The 19,371-nt window shown below is 40.3% G+C and overlaps 1 protein-coding gene across 2 annotated transcripts; it reads left to right on the top strand.

Annotated features, from left to right (window-relative positions):
* On the top strand, window positions 1–17,560 carry LOC124863163 (V-type proton ATPase 116 kDa subunit a 1-like). Of its 2 annotated transcripts, XM_047357427.1 has the most exons (22): window positions 1–250; window positions 1,201–1,363; window positions 1,726–1,804; window positions 1,959–2,056; window positions 4,088–4,216; window positions 4,928–5,010; window positions 5,302–5,428; window positions 5,506–5,588; window positions 5,684–5,777; window positions 8,007–8,219; window positions 9,715–9,865; window positions 10,049–10,188; window positions 10,362–10,519; window positions 10,818–10,908; window positions 11,794–11,912; window positions 12,012–12,228; window positions 12,325–12,432; window positions 12,512–12,619; window positions 13,120–13,164; window positions 13,598–13,715; window positions 13,824–13,995; window positions 16,668–17,560. In XM_047357427.1, the coding sequence occupies exons 2-22, from the start codon at window positions 1,247–1,249 to the stop codon at window positions 16,759–16,761; spliced, it is 2,544 nt and encodes an 847-aa protein (XP_047213383.1). In that variant the 5' UTR covers window positions 1–250; window positions 1,201–1,246; the 3' UTR covers window positions 16,762–17,560. The 2 variants fall into 2 exon arrangements, with proteins under 2 accessions (XP_047213383.1, XP_047213385.1); XM_047357429.1 differs by lacking the exon at window positions 13,120–13,164 and having other exon boundaries at window positions 2–250.
* The last annotated feature ends 1,811 nt before the right edge of the window (window positions 17,561–19,371 follow it).

The following is a 19,371-nucleotide window of genomic DNA, read 5'->3' as shown; positions in this document are numbered from 1 at the left end:
GTTCCGGTGATGTATTTTTTCAAAATAAAGGTTTCCAATATTATAGCCAAGCGAAGCAACGTTTTGAGGCATATATTTGGAGCCAATAGAGATTAACTGTTGGTGGTGACTCATGTACGCATCGATCGGTACTTGTTGCGAGGTTCCTTCGGCCTCGAAAGGCTGTAAGTGAGCTGCGTTTACTCCCTCTAACCTTGGATCGCTTCTCTACAAACGACGAAAGAGGAAGGATACAGTCCAAACTTTAATAGTAAGAATGCCGAACAAAGAGACTGTAAACAATTTAACCATACTTTAATGTAGCGTTGAAGTTCTAAAGTTGCTAAATATTGCTCAACAGGTGTGCTAAATCGTTGTTAGCTTCTCTCAAAACGCAAGCTAGCTAGTTTTAACTGCTATTTAAAGCGAGTTAGCCACTCAAGTAAAATGCACGACAAAATTCACATGAGCCTGAATAAGGTTAATGTTTTCTCTTAGGTTAGCTAAGATGGGTTTATTCTAGTGAGGTGGAGCCGTCGACGTTAACTGTGGCTAAGTAGCTGTTTATATACTCCTGGCTTTAGTTTTACATTGTTGATTTTAGTTAAAGAGCTTATACGGCCGATTCGGAAGTCGCTGTAAACGTGACATGTCACCTTAGTTTGGCACCTGTTGGCAATACGCGGGTTTGACAGGTAAACCCACAGTAATGGGGCGACACCCCAAGCTGGTTCAGTACTCAAGTGAACAAAACAAGGAGCGTTTTCCATGTGTAAAAATAAAATCAGTTTATGGGTGTATACAGCGTTAATGGAGCTGCTGCTGAATCTTAGACAAGTCACCTGATTCATCGTAATCCTTAGATTAGCTCTGTGCGGACGTTGTGCTTCTTAGCTGCAAGTTATTTAAACACTCCTGACAATTAAAGTTGTTTGTGTGTAAAGGTGCTGTATGCTTAAATGTAAATATCCTCTGAATTAATTTAAACGATAAAATTAGGTAGAGGTCACCAGTGTTAACTCGTTCCACTTTTACCGCATTGCTGGAGACTTTTTTCTGTTTTCTTCACATGTCCAGTTTTACCAAAGGTTTAAAAGTGACACTTAACTGTTTATGGACCTCTACCATTAGAGGCCTAGTGCAAAAAAGTTATGAATGGCTGATCTGTCAAATCATTTCAGTTAATATTCACAGTCAATAGTGAATGCTTTCTTTCCATAGATCTTGATTGAGTTTAGGGTGCTGAGAACTCTCAACCATCAACACCATGGGGGAACTCTTTAGAAGTGAAGAGATGACCCTGGCCCAGCTTTTCCTACAATCAGAAGCTGCCTACTGCTGCGTCAGTGAACTGGGAGAGATCGGGATGGTGCAGTTTCGTGATGTAAGTCCACTTTGCTTCTTGTCTTCATATTTTCCTTCTCCAAAAGTGCTGTCCTCAGTGTTACAGAGCATTTTAGTCCTCTTTGTTTGGGTGAATAAAATCAGCTACATCAGTACTACTGTTGAGACAGTGGATGCCCTTTCGGTCATGTGCTCACAGCTGACTATTCATTTCAGGCATGAGAAGACTCATTCCTAACGAGCCTCAAGACAGGCTGTTGTCTTTGGATATAGGATGGGTGTAACTGAAAAGTCCTGTGCAACAACACGAGATGTTATCGGGCTCAAAACCCTGCAGCAGTTTAAGAAATTATGTGTTGGGCTTGTATGTTTAATCACTCAACTCTACTCTTCTTGTTTTAGTTAAATCCTGATGTAAACGTCTTCCAGCGAAAGTTTGTCAATGAAGTGCGGCGATGTGAGGAGATGGATCGTAAATTGAGTGAGCTTGAGTTTTTTCTGTACCAATAAAATTTGTTTATGACTATAAAAACACTGGATTCTGTCCGATTATAACACTGCTTTAAAGCTTCTACTTTGTGTGAGATTCCATTGTTGTTAAGTTTAATTGTTTTGCAATCAAAACTGTTTGACAGGATTTGTGGAAAAAGAAGTTAAGAAGGCCAACATCCCAATAATGGACACAGGAGAGAACCCTGAAGTCCCTTTTCCAAGGGACATGATTGATCTAGAGGTGCTTGTTTTATTCTAAATCACACAACACGTCTCTATTTTTTTTATAAGTTTGTATTTCAGTACATCATATAACAAAAATTAGAGTCCAGTAAATTTCATTATCGTATATGGTGCTTATCTTAGATATACAGTACAGACCAAAAGTTTGGACACACCTTCTCATTCAAAGAGTTTTCTTTATTTTCATGACTATGAATATTGTAGATTCACACTGAAGGCATCAAATCTATGAATTAACACATGTGGAATTATATACTGAACAAAAAAGTGTGAAACAACTGAAAATATGTCTTATATTCTAGGTTCTTCAAAGTAGCCACCTTTTGCTTTGATTACTGCTCCATGCACTCTTGGTATTCTGTTGATGAGCTTCAAGAGGTAGTCACCTGAAATGGTTTTCCAACAGTCTTGAAGGAGTTCCCAGAGATGCTTAGCACTTGTTGGCCTTTTTGCCTTCACTCTGCGGTCCAGCTCACCCCAAACCATCTCGATTGGGTTCAGGTCCGGTGACTGTGGAGGCCAGGTCATCTGGCGCAGCACCCCATCACTCTCCTTCTTGGTCAAATAGCCATTACACAGCCTGGAGGTGTGTTTGGGGTCATTGTCCTGTTGAAAAATAAATGATGGTCCAACTAAACGCAAACTGGATGGAATAGCATGCCGCTGCAAAATGCTGTGGTAGCCATGCTGGTTCAGTATGCCTTCAAATTTTGAATAAATCCCCAACAGTGTCACCAGCAAAGCACCCCCACACCATCACACCTCCTCCTCCATGCTTCACTGTGGGAACCAGACATGTAGAGTCCATCCGTTCGGTGGTTGGAACCAAAGATCTCAAACTTGGACTCATCAGACCAAAGCACAGATTTCCACTGGTCTAATGTCCATTCCTTGTGTTCTTTAGCCCAAACAAGTCTCTTCTGCTTGTTGCCTGTCCTCAGCAGTGGTTTCCTAGCAGCTATTTTACCATGAAGGCCTGATTCACACAGTCTCCTCTTAACAGTTGTTCTAGAGATGTGTCTGCTGCTAGAACTCTGTGTGGCATTGACCTGTTCTCTAATCTGAGCTGCTGTTAACCTGCGATTTCTGAGTCTGGTGACTCGGATGAACTTATCGTCCGCAGCAGAGGTGACTCTTGGTCTTCCTTTCCTGGGGCGGTCCTCATGTGAGCCAGTTTCTTTGTAGCGCTTGATGGTGTTTGCGACTGCACTTGAGGACACTTTCAAAGTTTCCAATTGTTCGGACTTACTGACCTTCATTTCTTAAAGTAATGATGGCCACTCGTTTTTCTTTACTTAGCTGCTTTTTTCTTGCCATAATACAAATTCTAACAGTCTATTCAGTAGGACTATCAGCTGTGTACTGTATCTACCTCCTGCACAACACAACTGATGGTCCCAACCCCATTTATAAGGCTTGAAATCCCACTTATTAAACCTGACAGGGCACACCTGTGAAAAAAACATTTCAGGTGACTACCTCTTGAAGCTCATCAACAGAATGCCAAGAGTGTGTGGAGCAGTAATCAAAGCAAAAGGTGGCTACTTTTAAGAACCTAGAATATAAGACATATTTTCAGTTGTTTCACACTTTTTTGTTCAGTATATAATTCCACATGTGTTAATTCATAGTTTTGATGCCTTCAGTGTGAAGCTACAATATTCATAGTCATGAAAATAAAGAAAACTCTTTGAATGAGAAGGTGTGTCCAAACCTTTGGTCTGTACTGTATGAGGCAAACCGAACTCATAAAACCATAAAGTTGAATGAGCTTCTTTTGCTTCTTCCTATTAGGGGACAAATATCTGGCCCATCTGTTCAATATAAGGCAATAAGTGCAAGAGAAGTTTCATCAGTTTAATGCAAGAGCTATAAAAGAAAGCTGCAATCATGCAGTGAACAGATGTTCAGTCCGTTACAATGCAATTAACATTTTGATTACCACTAGTCAATTTGTTAGTGTTGAATAACTCTATAAAATACAGGTTTGGAGTTCAGGATTATTTTTATTTGATATTATCCCTCACAGGCTACATTTGAGAAGCTTGAGAATGAACTGAAGGAAATAAACACAAACCAGGAGGCCCTGAAGAAGAACTTCCTGGAATTGACTGAGCTCAAGCACATTTTGCACCGTACTCAGCAGTTTTTCAATGAGGTCAGTTTCATTGTTTTCACAGACCTCTGAAGTATTGTCTTCTGCTTCTTGGGTTTTTAACATTGTTTTTAACACACAGGTTGCTTCTATTGCAAGGAAGTCTTTTATTAGGATTTTCAATTATATCTTTTGAATAAGATATTATGACTTCATCATTTTTGACTTAATTGATACATTTAAAGAAATAGATTATCAGTTTTTTTTGTCTGTTTCACATATAACAGCTGTCAGCATTGCTCACATAGAAACACAAAGCTATGCTTATTACTACTTGAATTTAACAAAAGGTGTTGTCACTCATGATTTTTAATAGTTGATCACATGATTGCAGCGTTTCGCTTGGCCAATCATTTTAGTCAGTGCACTGTTTGGTACTTCACCCCAGTGGTATTAAATTCCAGATCCTGCCTGCGCTTAAACAACCTTTGCCCAACATTATTTCCACCTCACTGCCTTCACAAGCCAAAGTGTGTCGACTGACAGCACAGAGGCATCTTTTACAGGCTGTTATGAGCTCTGATTTAGGCAAATGATTCAACTTAACAAGTAAATGATTAAAGAAAAAGTCACCTGACTAAATCTCTTTAAATATCCTTAGGATGTTTTATAAATGTTGGCTTTCATACATGTATTTACATATTAATTCAGCTCCCAGAATGAGTGTTGACTTTATGTGTAATGATTTTAATGGTTTGTTTTGCTGTTTGACAGATGGAAGATCCCAGTTTGCTTGAAGAGTCCTCCATTCTCCTGGATCCCAATGAGCCAATCAGAGTAGCTCCTCTCAGACTTGGGTGAGCCTGTTTTCTACACTTCTGTTATTTAAAAGGAATAAGATGTTTTCTCCGTCTTATTTGGAGGATTTCCATCTTGTGCTTTTTGGCCATCTTGTGTCTGCAACCAGTGTGTTATAACTGGGAAAACACCTCCCACACATTTAGGCTCTCTCTTTCAGACAGGAGAGACAGTCTTCTAAAGAAGAAATGGGCTCAAAATAGTACATTTAATTGGTTATAGTTGTTTGAAGCATACCTTTGCAGTTTTTCCAATGTGTGTACAGTTGAAGGATTGTTTCCCTGTTATAGATTTGTCGCTGGAGTCATAGGCAGGGAACGTATTCCCACATTTGAGAGGATGTTGTGGAGAGTTTGCAGAGGCAACGTGTTCCTGCGGCAGGCGGACATCGAAGACCCTCTGGAGGACCCCACTTCAGTCAGTGCTGTTCATAAACGGTCATATCAGATGTTTAGGTTTTTACTTGGGTTTCTAACTGAACAATGTTTTTTCAGGGTGACCAGGTCCACAAGTCTGTCTTCATCATATTTTTCCAGGGAGACCAGCTGAAGAATAGAGTCAAGAAAATCTGTGAGGGGTACGTGACTCAGCATCTGAGCAACGTACTTAACATAACAGTTTATTGTACTTAACTAACAGCTTGTTTACATGTCCTTACCTGTTTGTCATTAGGTTCAGAGCAACATTATACCCATGTCCAGAAACCCCCCAGGAGAGGAAAGAGATGCTTGCTGGAGTGAATGCTCGCATTGATGACCTGCAAATGGTGAATAAATATTCAGGGAAAACAGCGACTCAGATTGGACTTTTTAACATTACTGGTCTGGAGAAACTTTTCTTGTTTTATTCTCAGGGGTTGGGGACCGTTGGGGTTTCTTTTCTTTTGAGATTTCAAACAGACTTATAATCTACTTCCTGATCTAATTTAACTAAAACTACTTCTTTGCACAAAATGGTGACTTCCTAACCTTTCCACTAAAAGCACAGTAGTTATTTGGTGTATACCTAGCTCCCAAGTGTTTATTATCTCCTCAGAGATAAAGTAGTCCAGGAGAATCCACCCGTCCTTCTATTTACCTTCTCAACGCCTACTGGGAAACTTTGTGGAGGCAGTGATTCTTATTAGTACATATGAGCAGAAACTATTTAGACTTCTGTCTGCAGAATCAGACATCGCCTCGACAGCAGATGTGTGCACAGGGCTTAAATGTCCTGATATTTGCTGATCATAGGGCTTAGTGTAAAATATGACTCATACAGCAGCACAAATAGTGGGTGGGGGGGGGATCTTGTGGATTAGACAACCGGTTAATTGTAAATAGAGCTTGCTGTTAATGTTTTATCTAATTTGGACTTGAACAAGGCATTCCCAGGCCAGGGGGCCGCAGGAACCCTCCTGATCAGTTGTCTAAAACCATCCCAACTGGGTCTAAACTCCAGACATGAAAATATACAGGTCCTTCTCAAAATATTAGCATATTGTGATAAAGTTCATTATTTTCCATAATGTCATGATGAAAATTTAACATTCATATATTTTAGATTCATTGCACACTAACTGAAATATTTCAGGTCTTTTATTGTCTTAATACAGATGATTTTGGCATACAGCTCATGAAAACCCAAAATTCCTATCTCACAAAATTAGCATATTTCATCCGACCAATAAAAGAAAAGTGTTTTTAATAATAAAAACGTCAACCTTCAAATAATCATGTACAGTTATGCACTCAATACTTGGTCGGGAATCCTTTTGCAGAAATGACTGCTTCAATGTGGCGTGGCATGGAGGCAATCAGTCTGTGGCACTGCTGAGGTCTTATGGAGGCCCAGGATGCTTCGATAGCGGCCTTTAGCTCATCCAGAGTGTTGGGTCTTGAGTCTCTCAACGTTCTCTTCACAATATCCCACAGATTCTCTATGGGGTTCAGGTCAGGAGAGTTGGCAGGCCAATTGAGCACAGTGATACCATGGTCAGTAAACCATTTACCAGTGGTTTTGGCACTGTGAGCAGGTGCCAGGTCGTGCTGAAAAATGAAATCTTCATCTCCATAAAGCTTTTCAGCAGATGGAAGCATGAAGTGCTCCAAAATCTCCTGATAGCTAGCTGCATTGACCCTGCCCTTGATAAAACACAGTGGACCAACACCAGCAGCTGACACGGCACCCCAGACCATCACTGACTGTGGGTACTTGACACTGGACTTCTGGCATTTTGGCATTTCCTTCTCCCCAGTCTTCCTCCAGACTCTGGCACCTTGATTTCCGAATGACATGCAGAATTTGCTTTCATCCGAAAAAAGTACTTTGGACCACTGAGCAACAGTCCAGTGCTGCTTCTCTGTAGCCCAGGTCAGACGCTTCTGCCGCTGTTTCTGGTTCCAAAGTGGCTTGACCTGGGGAATGCGGCACCTGTAGCCCATTTCCTGCACACGCCTGTGCACGGTGGCTCTGGATGTTTCTACTCCAGACTCAGTCCACTGCTTCCGCAGGTCCCCCAAGGTCTGGAATCAGCTCTTCTCCACAATCTTCCTCAGGGTCCGGTCACCTCTTCTCGTTGTGCAGCGTTTTCTGCCACACTTTTTCCTTCCCACAGACTTCCCACTGAGGTGCCTTGATACAGCACTCTGGGAACAGCCTATTCGTTCAGAAATTTCTTTCTGTGTCTTATATTTCAGTTAGTGTGCAATGAATCTAAAATATATGAATGTTAAATTTTCATCATTACATTATGGAAAATAATGAACTTTATCACAAAATGCTAATATTTTGAGAAGGACCAGTAGTTAGATTCCCTCCTAGATAGTGATGCATAGGGATGTTATCGAGCCACTGTTTCCTAACTATTATAACAAGTTAGCTCTAAATTAGTAGTTTGTTGATTAATGTTGTAACTAAGACTTTTTCAGGATACAGCAAAGGAAATATTGCCTGCCTTTTTAAGTTTCATGGAGATCATGATGTATATGAAAGATGTCTTCCTCTGTTCCTGAAGGTTCTGAACCAGACTGAGGATCATAGGCAGAGAGTCCTGCAGGCTGCAGCCAAGACCCTCAGGGTGTGGTTTATTAAGGTGAGGAAGATGAAGGCCATCTACCACACCCTCAACCTCTGCAACATCGACGTCACTCAGAAATGTCTGATCGCTGAGGTGTGGTGTCCTGTGAATGACATGGACTCCATCCAGTTTGCCCTGCGAAGGGGCACAGTGAGTAAACCTAAAGGGTGGAGGGTCTATTTTTCAGTATATACAGGTCCTTCTCAAAATATTAGCATATTGTGATAAAGTTAATTATTTTCCATAATGTCATGATGAAAATTTAACATTCATATATTTTAGATTCATTGCACACTAACTGAAATATTTCAGGTCTTTTATTGTCTTAATACAGATGATTTTGGCATACAGCTCATGAAAACCCAAAATTCCTATCTCACAAAATTAGCATATTTCATCTGACCAATAAAAGAAAAGTGTTTTTAATAATAAAAACGTCAACCTTCAAATAATCATGTACAGTTATGCACTCAATACTTGGTCGGGAATCCTTTTGCAGAAAGGACCCTGAGGAAGATTGTGGAGAAGGGCTGATTCCAGACCTTGGGGGACCTGCGGAAGCAGTGGACTGAGTCTGGAGTAGAAACATCCAGAGCCACCCTGCACAGGCGTGTGCAGGAAATGGGCTACAGGTGCCGCATTCCCCAGGTCAAGCCACTTTTGAACCAGAAACAGCGGCAAAAGCGCCTGACCTGGGCTACAGAGAAGCAGCACTGGACTGTTGCTCAGTGGTCCAAAGTACTTTTTTCGGATGAAAGCAAATTCTGCATGTCATTCGGAAATCAAGGTGCCAGAGTCTGGAGGAAGACTGGGGAGAAGGAAATGCCAAAATGCCAGAAGTCCAGTGTCAAGTACCCACAGTCAGTGATGGTCTGGGGTGCCGTGTCAGCTGCTGGTGTTGGTCCACTGTGTTTTATCAAGGGCAGGGTCAATGCAGCTAGCTATCAGGAGATTTTGGAGCACTTCATGCTTCCATCTGCTGAAAAGCTTTATGGAGATGAAGATTTCGTTTTTCAGCACGACCTGGCACCTGCTCACAGTGCCAAAACCACTGGTAAATGGTTTACTGACCATGGTATCACTGTGCTCAATTGGCCTGCCAACTCTCCTGACCTGAACCCCATAGAGAATCTGTGGGATATTGTGAAGAGAACGTTGAGAGACTCAAGACCCAACACTCTGGATGAGCTAAAGGCCGCTATCGAAGCATCCTGGGCCTCCATAAGACCTCAGCAGTGCCACAGGCTGATTGCCTCCATGCCACGCCGCATTGAAGCAGTCATTTCTGCAAAAGGATTCCCGACCAAGTATTGAGTGCATAACTGTACATGATTATTTGAAGGTTGACGTTTTTTGTATTGAAAACACTTTTCTTTTATTGGTCGGATGAAATATGCTAATTTTGTGAGATAGGAATTTTGGGTTTTCATGAGCTGTATGCCAAAATCATTCGTATTAAGACAATAAAAGACCTGAAATATTTCAGTTAGTGTGCAATGAATCTAAAATATATGAATGTTAAATTTTCATCATGACATTATGGAAAATAATGAACTTTATCACAATATGCTAATATTTTGAGAAGGACCTGTATATGTTAAATTTGAGTGGAAGTGTTGAACATCTTGGGTTTTGTTTTCTTTAGGAGAAGAGTGGTTCCACTGTGCCTTCCATTCTCAATCGAATGCAGGCCAACCAGACCCCACCCACATATAACAAGACCAACAAGTTCACCTCAGGATTCCAGAACATTGTGGAGTCTTATGGGATCGGCAGCTACCGTGAAATAAACCCAGGTTAGCACATGTCAAGCCAGTTTATTTTATTATTGTTTGGATTTGTTTTACACTTTGTCCTCTTTAAAAATCCCTTTCCTCAGCTTCAACGTTATCCATGATCATTGACATATTTCACTTACTCGTTACATGTTCCACCACCACCCCCTCTTCTTCGTTTGATACCTGCGTTCTTGTCTTCAGCACCATACACCATAATTACCTTCCCCTTCCTGTTTGCTGTCATGTTTGGTGACTTGGGCCATGGGACTCTCATGACCTGTGCTGCTCTGTACCTTGTGTTAAGAGAGAGCAGGCTGATGGCGCAAAAGAACGATAATGAGGTATGGATTGTTTCATCATCTCATTAATCTCCGCCCGCTGAACTGCAGAGAATCTGCAGTATTTTACAGCCCCTGATCACTTTAGTTCACGTGTGCTTTTTATTTGAAATCCTCCCATTCATGTTTTTTTCTCTCTAGTTATTCTTTATTAACCCTTTTTTTTTTTGTGGCAGATATTCAACATGGTGTTTGCAGGACGCTACATCATCCTGCTGATGGGAATATTCTCCATGTACACTGGCATTATTTACAATGACTGCTTCTCAAAGTCCCTCAATATATTTGGTTCTGGATGGAGCGTCAGACCCATGTTTAAAGAAGGCAACTGGACGTAAGTATCACCAATGGAAATGTTAAAGCAAAGGTTGTACCTATTGCTGCATTTGTTAGCATTAAAAGTAACATCAGTACTTCGGATTTCCTGTTCATCAGCTGATGCTGTGCGCAAAAATTGTTAAACAAAACAGAAAATATTAGACCATCCGTTCTGTGAAAATTTGGCAGTGGTTTTTGTGTGGTGTCACCGTTTTTTACACAAGGAAAACCAGAGAATTAACATAAACCAAGGATTGTTCTCAGGCTCCAGTTGAAGTAAATGTAAACAGATGTTTTTGTCTTATTCTCTTCAGAATTGACACACTTGAAGGCAACAGAGCCTTGCAGTTGGATCCTGCAGTAGAGGGAGTGTTTGGAGGGCCTTACCCCTTTGGAATTGATCCAGTAAATTTTTAAGACTTATTTAATGTGTTTTTTGGGATCCCTATTTTCATAGGTCTGCTTATTCTAAGTTAGCATCAGCTTGTTTCATTGACTGATAAGGCATATATTTAGCATGGTTTAAATACAATTTAATAAATAATATTCGTAGATTTATTATTATTTTGCTTGAGATGCACCAATCAACTGGCCAGAGTTCAGAAAACATAATTTTTCTATTAGTTGATTGGCAGGCCAAAAACAGAAAAAACGGATTTTTATATTTATTAAATGCGTGAAAACTGAGAATTCCTACCATTTCAGTCTACAAAAGCATCAACATCATGTACCTGGATGTACTTTTGTACAGTTTAATTAAACAAATCTGAACTAATTAGATTTATTTTCATATTTCCCATAAACTAAACATACAATTCTCTTAAGCATTGTCAGACATAGTGGATTTCAAGTTAACAGGTTAAAAGAAATCTCAAATAGCACCATATTGATGTTCCAAATCATTTTGCATTACAGTTTAATAGTGAAAATATGTTTTAGTTCTAGCATTTAATAATGCAAGTCAAGCTTACAGTACTGTTCTAATCTCTTCTCCATCTTGTTAAAAAGCTCAGATAGCGGTGACCCCATATACTGCCTGATATACTGCAGTATATGGGGTCAGTATCAGTGTTATCATTTGTTTTATTGCTTGGCGTCACCTCTATCAAAGAAATCAAAGCACATGTTTTTCTTTCCTTACGTGATGCATTCTTGAAGAAAAATTACATCGCAATCAGAATCGGTATCGGCCTGATTGGTGCATCTCTAATCATCACTAAATCTGCTGTGCAAAGCTACCCTTGGTTCTATAACAAGATTTTTTTTATATCTTTTCAAAATATTTCTCAGATATGGAGTATTTCTATCAACAAGCTCACATTTTTGAACTCCTTCAAGATGAAGATGTCCGTTATCCTAGGAGTCACCCACATGCTCTTCGGAGTCTCTCTAAGTCTCTTCAACCATCTGTGAGTTTTTCATGTCTGTTGTTTTTGATATCTCTTTTTTTTTTGGTTCTGTTTCCCTGCATTAATGCCAAGCTGACCACATGATGTGATTTACTGCAGGTATTTCAATAAGCCACTGAACATCTACTTTGGGTTCATCCCAGAGATTGTCTTCATGTCCAGTCTGTTTGGCTACTTGGTGATTCTGATCTTCTATAAGTGGGTTTCGTATGACGCACGCACCTCCAGGGATGCTCCCAGTCTCCTCATTGCCTTCATTAACATGTTCCTCTTCAGCTATAATGACCCCAGTAGCAAACCTCTCTACAGGGGACAGGTCAGACCAGTCCACCATAATATGTAAATAAGATGACTTCTAGTTTGGAGATGAGCACAACAAACTGATTTGTTTTCTCTCTTCTTGTCTATGTAGATGGGTCTACAAATATTCTTGGTGGTAATTGCCTTAGCATGTGTTCCCTGCATGTTGATTGTAAAAACTCTGGTTCTGCGGAGACAGTATTTGTGGCAAAAACATCTGGTAAGATGAAAGTAGATGCATTGTGACCGTGCATTTCAGTAGGTGGTAATTTATTCTGTTTTAACATCTTGTTCCTCAGGGCACACAGAACTTTGGAGGCATCAGAGTTGGCAACGGTCCCACTGAGGACGAGGCAGACATTATCCAGCACGACCAGCTCGCACAGCAGTCTGAAGAAGAACCAGAGGTAAATGCAACCTTTTCCTAGCAATGTTCAAGTGTTTCAGATTTGTAGCTGAAAGGATTTGGTACTGATTGCTTCCAGTGCAGAAGGAACAGCAGTTCAGCAGTTTGAGAGAGCAGATGGGAGCAGAAGTAATATGATCCTCTCACATGTTTGAATAATTCAGCTGTAGCTGAAACCTAACCTCATGTTTGCACTACCAATGTGGCAATGCTCAACATCAATTATAGATAAGTGTGGATTGTTGTTCCTTCTTTCCCTACGTTTTTATGCCTATTTGATTCTATCAGTGTAGGCTTTGGTGACATGCTGTCCAGTCATCCTGCAGCTCTTAAAGTGTAGTTTCCTTTTTCACTGTAAATGGATAACCTAGTGTGTGTGGGCAGGATGTTGGCATGCTCAAACATTGTCTTCACCACCTTTACAAATGTGTAACTGGTTTCTTTTGTTACTTCTCTGTCATTGATGTTTGTCTGTTGATGTGCGTTTTTTCAATAACAAAGAGTTCCATTTTGTTACCTGCTTTCAAGGCCTGTGAGGAGGAAGAGGTAGGACCGGAGTTTATGCTGCACCTTTGTCGCTTCCTTTAGACTTGCATGTCTCAGTTCACCTTTCTTACTGCACCTTGCCTCAGCAGCGTTTGCCCTTAGCTTTGTTGGTTGTGGGTATGTTTGTGTATGTCGGTGTGTCCTAGGTGTTTCATCAGGCATTGGGCATCAGTAGATCTATGCTTCCCTGAGGTCTCAGAGATGTGCATGATGCATCAGCAGGGCAGCTGGTACTTTGGCTTCACAGGGTCCAAAGAGAACAATGCTTCTACTAATTTGGAGGTTTTTTCATCTGCAATACATAACAGCTCGCCTGTTGGTGACTAATGATCATGCACGTAAACCAGAGTCCTCCTTTATGGGCCTCAGGACTTGTTGTAATCATGTGCTCATTTTAAATCTTGTGCTGACATGTTTGTATGTTTTTCCACAGTTTAAATTTGCAGATGTGGCTGTGCATCAGGCGATTCACACCATTGAGTACTGCCTTGGCTGCATCTCTAACACTGCTTCTTATCTGAGGCTCTGGGCCCTCAGTCTCGCTCATGCACGTAAGGAATAGCACAAGCAGCACACACACATTAAAAAAAATGAATAAATTGTTGCACCAACACACCAATCACAGGGTTGTTTTTTCTCTTGCATGTTTTCATGAACAGAGCTGTCAGAGGTCCTTTGGTCCATGGTGATGCGCATTGGCCTTTTGTCACGAAACTTCGGAGGTTTCTTCCTTCTTGCTATCGTCTTTTACTTCTTTGCCGTTCTCACAGTTGCCATTCTTCTCATTATGGAGGGACTGTCAGCCTTTCTGCATGCACTTCGACTGCACTGGTAAGTTTACATCTTTCTAACTATAGAGATGTTTGTATAGGGTTTAACCTAATGGTGTTACTGATCTTACATTCATGAATTCCACAAAATTCATATAATCTGTCATTGTGATGTTAATTAGGCTCCAATGTCTCATTTTTATATTCTGACTCCTTCATTTCCATTTAAATAACTAAATTCAGAACTACAGCTCCATCTGCTGGCCACTCAGCTGAACATATTATTCTGCAGAAACAAATGCATAATGAGAATCTAGTTAAATTATTTTAATGAGTGCCTTGCAGATAAACAAACTGTTCTAACTACACGACATTGGAAAGGCAAACTAGCAGTAGCTAGAGTAACTAGTATTATTTTGTAAAGATATCTTGTTTACTGGAATCCCATCACTCAGATGAAATAGCCTTGCTGCTGTAGGGAATTTGTTTGGCTTACTTTACCAGATAATGAGGTCAAAGCAGAACTATAACATTTGTTCCTAGAAATAAAAAACAAAAAGCCTAGATCTATTTGGATGCGTTGCTAGAAATTTGGTGTGCTGAGATGATGCTCTAGAGGCCTCAACCAACAGAATAACTCATCAGTTAGGTAGACGTTTTTACTATGTAACTAACGAGCACGTTGTGCTCCCTGGAAAATCTGATCCTTTTATTTAAATGTTTTAAATTTTTGTGCTTCCCTCATCTATATATATATATATATACCTGTCATTTTAGTGTGGGAGGTCAGTCAGTCAGTCATTTTCTACCGCTTATTCCATAGTGGGTTGCGGGGGAGCTGGTGCCTATCTCCAGCAGTCTATGGGCCAGAGGCAGGGTACATCCTGGACAGGTCGCCAGTCCATCGCAGGGCAACGCACAAACAACCATGCACACACTCATTCATACACCTAAGGGCAATTTAGATTGACCAATTAACCTAACAGGCATGTCTTTGGACTGTGGGAGGAAGCCGGAGTACCCGGTGAGAACCACGCATGCACGGGGAGAACATGCAAACTCCATGCAGAAAGACCCCCGGCCGGGAATCGAACCCAGGACCTTCTTGCTGCAAGGCAACAGTGCTACCAACTGCGCCACCGTGCAGCCAGTGTGGGAGGTTTCATGGCTAAATTGGACCAGCCTGGTAGCCAGTCTTCATTGATTGCACATTGCACCAGTAAGAGCAGTGTGAAGGTTTAATTAGCAGGGTAAGAGCACAGTTTTGCTCAAAATATTGAAATGCACACAACATTATGGATGACATACAAGAGTTCAAAAGAGGACAAATTGTTGGTGCACGTCTTGCTGGCGCATCTGTGACCAAGACAGCAAGTCTTTGTGATGTATCAAGAGCCACGGTATCCATGGTAATGTCAGCATACCACCAAGAAGGACGAACCACATCCAACAGGATTAACTGTGGACGCAAGAGGAAGCTGTCTGAAAGGGATGTTCGGGTGCTAACCTGGATTGTATCCAAAAAACATAAAACCACGGCTGCCCAAATCACGGCAGAATTAAATGTGCACCTCAACTCTCCTGTTTCCACCAGAACTGTCCGTCGGAGCTCCACAGGGTCAATATACACGGCCGGGCTGCTATAGTCAAACCTTTGGTCACTCATGCCAATGTCAAACGTTGGTTTCAATGGTGCAAGGAGCGCAAATCTTGGGCTGTGGACAATGTGAAACATGTATTGTTCTCTGATAAGTCCACCTTTACTGTTTTCCCCGCATCCGAGAGAGTTACGGTGTGGAGAAGCCCCAAAGAAGCGTACCACCCAGACTGTTGCATGCCCAGAGTGAAGCATGGGGGTGGATCAGTGATGGTTTGGGCTGCCATATCATGGCATTCCCTTGGCCCAATACTTGTGCTAGATGGGCGTGTCACTGCCAAGGACTACCAAACCATTCTTGAGGACCATGTGCATCCAATGGTTCAAAGATTGTATCCTGAAGGCGGTGCCGTGTATCAGGATGACAATGCACCAATACACACAGCAAGACTGGTGAAAGATTGGTTTGATGAACATGAAAGTGAAGTTGAACATCTCCCATGGCCTGCACAGTCACCAGATCTAAATATTATTGAGCCACTTTGGGGTGTTTTGGAGGAGCGAGTCAGGAAACGTTTTCCTCCACCAGTATCACGTAGTGACCTGGCCACTATCCTGCAAGAAGAATGGCTTAAAATCCCTCTGACCACTGTGCAGGACTTGTATATGTCATTCCCAAGATGAATTGATGCTGTATTGGACGCAAAAGGAGGCCCTACACCATACTAATAAATTATTGTGGTCTAAAACCAGGTGTTTCAGTTTCATTGTCCAACCCCTGTATATATATATATATATATTTTACAACAGACAGGCTTAGGAATGATGGGTATTCCTGACTCCTTAGTTAAAAGGTCATCCCGCTGTCCTCTCGGATTGGACTTTTAAAAATAGCTCCCGATCATTTTCGTAAGGCGAGGTGTGTTGGGTGTCTGGCTCCAGGGCCAGACTCATGATGATATAAACATGACTAACTGCAGACTGGAATCAGGAGCAGGGGTCATGAGCCTTGACTGTTTCATTCAGCTTTACACCCCCACCGGCTTATCCATCATCACTGTATTCCTGACAAGATTATTATCTGAAAACACTTCTTGCTTAATGGCTTTCACTGTATCTTCTATTTCTCCCCTCAGGGTGGAGTTCCAAAACAAATTCTACGCAGGCCAGGGCTTCAAATTTCTCCCCTTTACCTTCGAAAGCATCTTGGATGGAAGATTTGAAGAGTGAAATAACCTTCTTATACCTGGTTCTCCCTTCACTTCAGTTCGTGTGTAGCTCAAGTGTTTTTTGTTGTTCTTTTTGTGTGTGTGGTTAAGTCTCCATATTACCACAGCAGCTCTGGTAATGACTCCTGACTTGGTGATCCTATAGACGTTTTACTTCACTTGTTGTATTTCCTTTGCTATTATTTATACTGTCTTTTTCTTTTATAAAACCTGTTCTGCTGATCTTTGTTGGAGAAATCCTCAACATGATAAACTAGATGTGCCCTCTGCTGGTGCTTAAAGATGCTTAAACAGCGATAGAAGTGTTGGTCCTTGTTTATCTCACCTCGCTTGTCTTTGATGTTTTTGCCTCTTTAAGTTGTTTTTGCACAGACACCTTACTCAGAATTATAAAGCTCTACAGGAAACACAGCTTAATGTTTCCTTGAATATGACGGCAAATGCATATATTATAGCAATAGTTAGTCTTTGTGTTTTCCTGTCGGTGTACATGAAAAAGATGAAGAATCTGCAAATGGCTAATGTGTAATCTGGTAGAAGGGTTCAAAAGCAGCCAGCGGATATGTTCAGGTCAGAAATGGTTGACCTAACACATTACTTGTCTGTAATTCTGTCAATACACTGGGAAGAGCTGGTTTAAGTTGGTTTTGTTTTTACTCTTCAGCTTATAATTTTATTATAATTTATTATAATTTTGTAGTATTCTGTTGCAACTGAATGTCCGTTAGTCAGACCACTTCCTGATTTCAAAACCTTCTGACACTTTGAATGCTTGTTAAATAAAAATAATTACAGAAGTATCACAAGTAGTAACATGTTTTTAAGCTCAACTTTGTTCCTTTTAAAAACTCTGTTTAAACTTGGGAACTTATGTTTTATTTTAGAGTTATTCATAAATCTTAATTTATTAATACACAAAAAAAGAACAATTCTCAAAGTTTAAAAAATACATTTCAGGAAACACCTTAGCTTAAAATATTCCTTCCCCCTCTCTCTCTCCACCCCATTTCCTGTTGGTTAACTTACAAAATAAGGACCACAAGTGTGACAAAATAAAAAAATAAATAATTGTAATTCCTTGAAAGTTACTTTTCCCAAATACAAATATCAAACTTAATTATCTGTGATGTAAATAAGCTATATAAGTAATGCACATGGTAATCATTTCCTATGCATTACTAGTTTTGGCTGTTTTGACTTTGGACTTGCATCACAGTGGACCAACACCAGCAGATGACATCGCAACACTGACGTTAATAGACAGTCAAGACGTTTTTATCCTTTGCCCATATAGGACACTTCAGATGTGTCTGGGACAGAAGTGGGTTAACACAAATAATTTTACAATTGTATCCCATGTATTTTATGTCTGTTAGTTGTGGCTCTTGAAGCAATGATTCCAACTATAGTCCAGACCTTGTCAATCACATTTAAAATCTTCAAACCGACTTTGCTTTATCATCCTCTCAAGGCTGTTATCTCGTTTTTTTTTCTTTTATAACAAACGTTTTTCCTTCTGCTCAACTTTCCATTAAATATGCTAGGATACAGCACTCTGAACAGGTAGCTTATTTAGCAATGGTAATTTAATGGTTACCTTCCCTTTAGAGGGTGTCAGTGATTCTCTTGGACACTGTGTAGGTCATAACTTTTTTTTATTGGTTAGTGTAATATTCTAATTTTGTGAACTACATTTTTATTAGACGTAAGCTATAATAATCAAATAGTGTTTGAAATGTTACTCTATATTTAACCTATATGTAAAGAGTTTCACTTTTTGAATTGACCTACTGTATTAGACTCTCTGATCATCGAGAAAGTTATGTAAATAAATGGGATGTAGTTTTCAGTGTCAGTAAATGTCCTGTGGCTTTACACAGTGACTGTGCTGTCGCTCCTCTAGGGGGTGCTGTTCACCTGTGGAATATTCCAAACGGGTGATATTTTTTGTTGCCCGTCCCAGCTGTTTCAGAATGGGTTGCAAGCATCAAATTCAAAATAAGTGACTATTGACAAAAAAAAAAAAAAAGAACTAAAAGTATAATTTTGAACATGAAATATCTTGTATTTGTAGTGTATTCAATTGCATATAGGTTGAACAAGATTTGCAAATCACTATTCTGTTTTTATTTACTTCCCAACTTCATTGGAATTGGGATTGTAATTCAGATGAGGTGAAAACTGAAAGTCAAATCCAGTTTGGTACTATTCCTTGTAAAAAAATAATAATAATAATTAAAAATAAATAGACCGACAAATTCACCTTCACACTGATTTAGGTTTAGAAAAGATTGGCTAATGTTGACTCTGTTATCTAGTTTTTTTAAACAGTAAAGAGTAATTGTTAGAGCACATGTGTTTGAGTGGATGTTTTAGCCTGAAAATTCACATACTGTAATTCAATTCACTGTAAGGTGAAAGTGGAGCAAACAGAAAGACTAGAAAAAAGTACTTCTTCCTTCTGGCAACTTGGGAGGCCTAACTATTAAACTATTATAATATTCAGCCTCTCTGGAATAAGGAACATCATGTTCTCAACTCAAATTTCTCCAGGGAGGGCCTTCTATTTTACAACAGCCCAAGGTAATAATAGAGCTCTGTATTTATCTTT

Source organism: Girardinichthys multiradiatus, chromosome X, assembly GCF_021462225.1.
Source record: "Girardinichthys multiradiatus isolate DD_20200921_A chromosome X, DD_fGirMul_XY1, whole genome shotgun sequence".
NCBI lineage: Eukaryota > Metazoa > Chordata > Actinopteri > Cyprinodontiformes > Goodeidae > Girardinichthys > Girardinichthys multiradiatus.
Note: the sequence above shows the minus strand (reverse complement) of the source record. Positions and strands in the feature narration are given on the sequence as shown.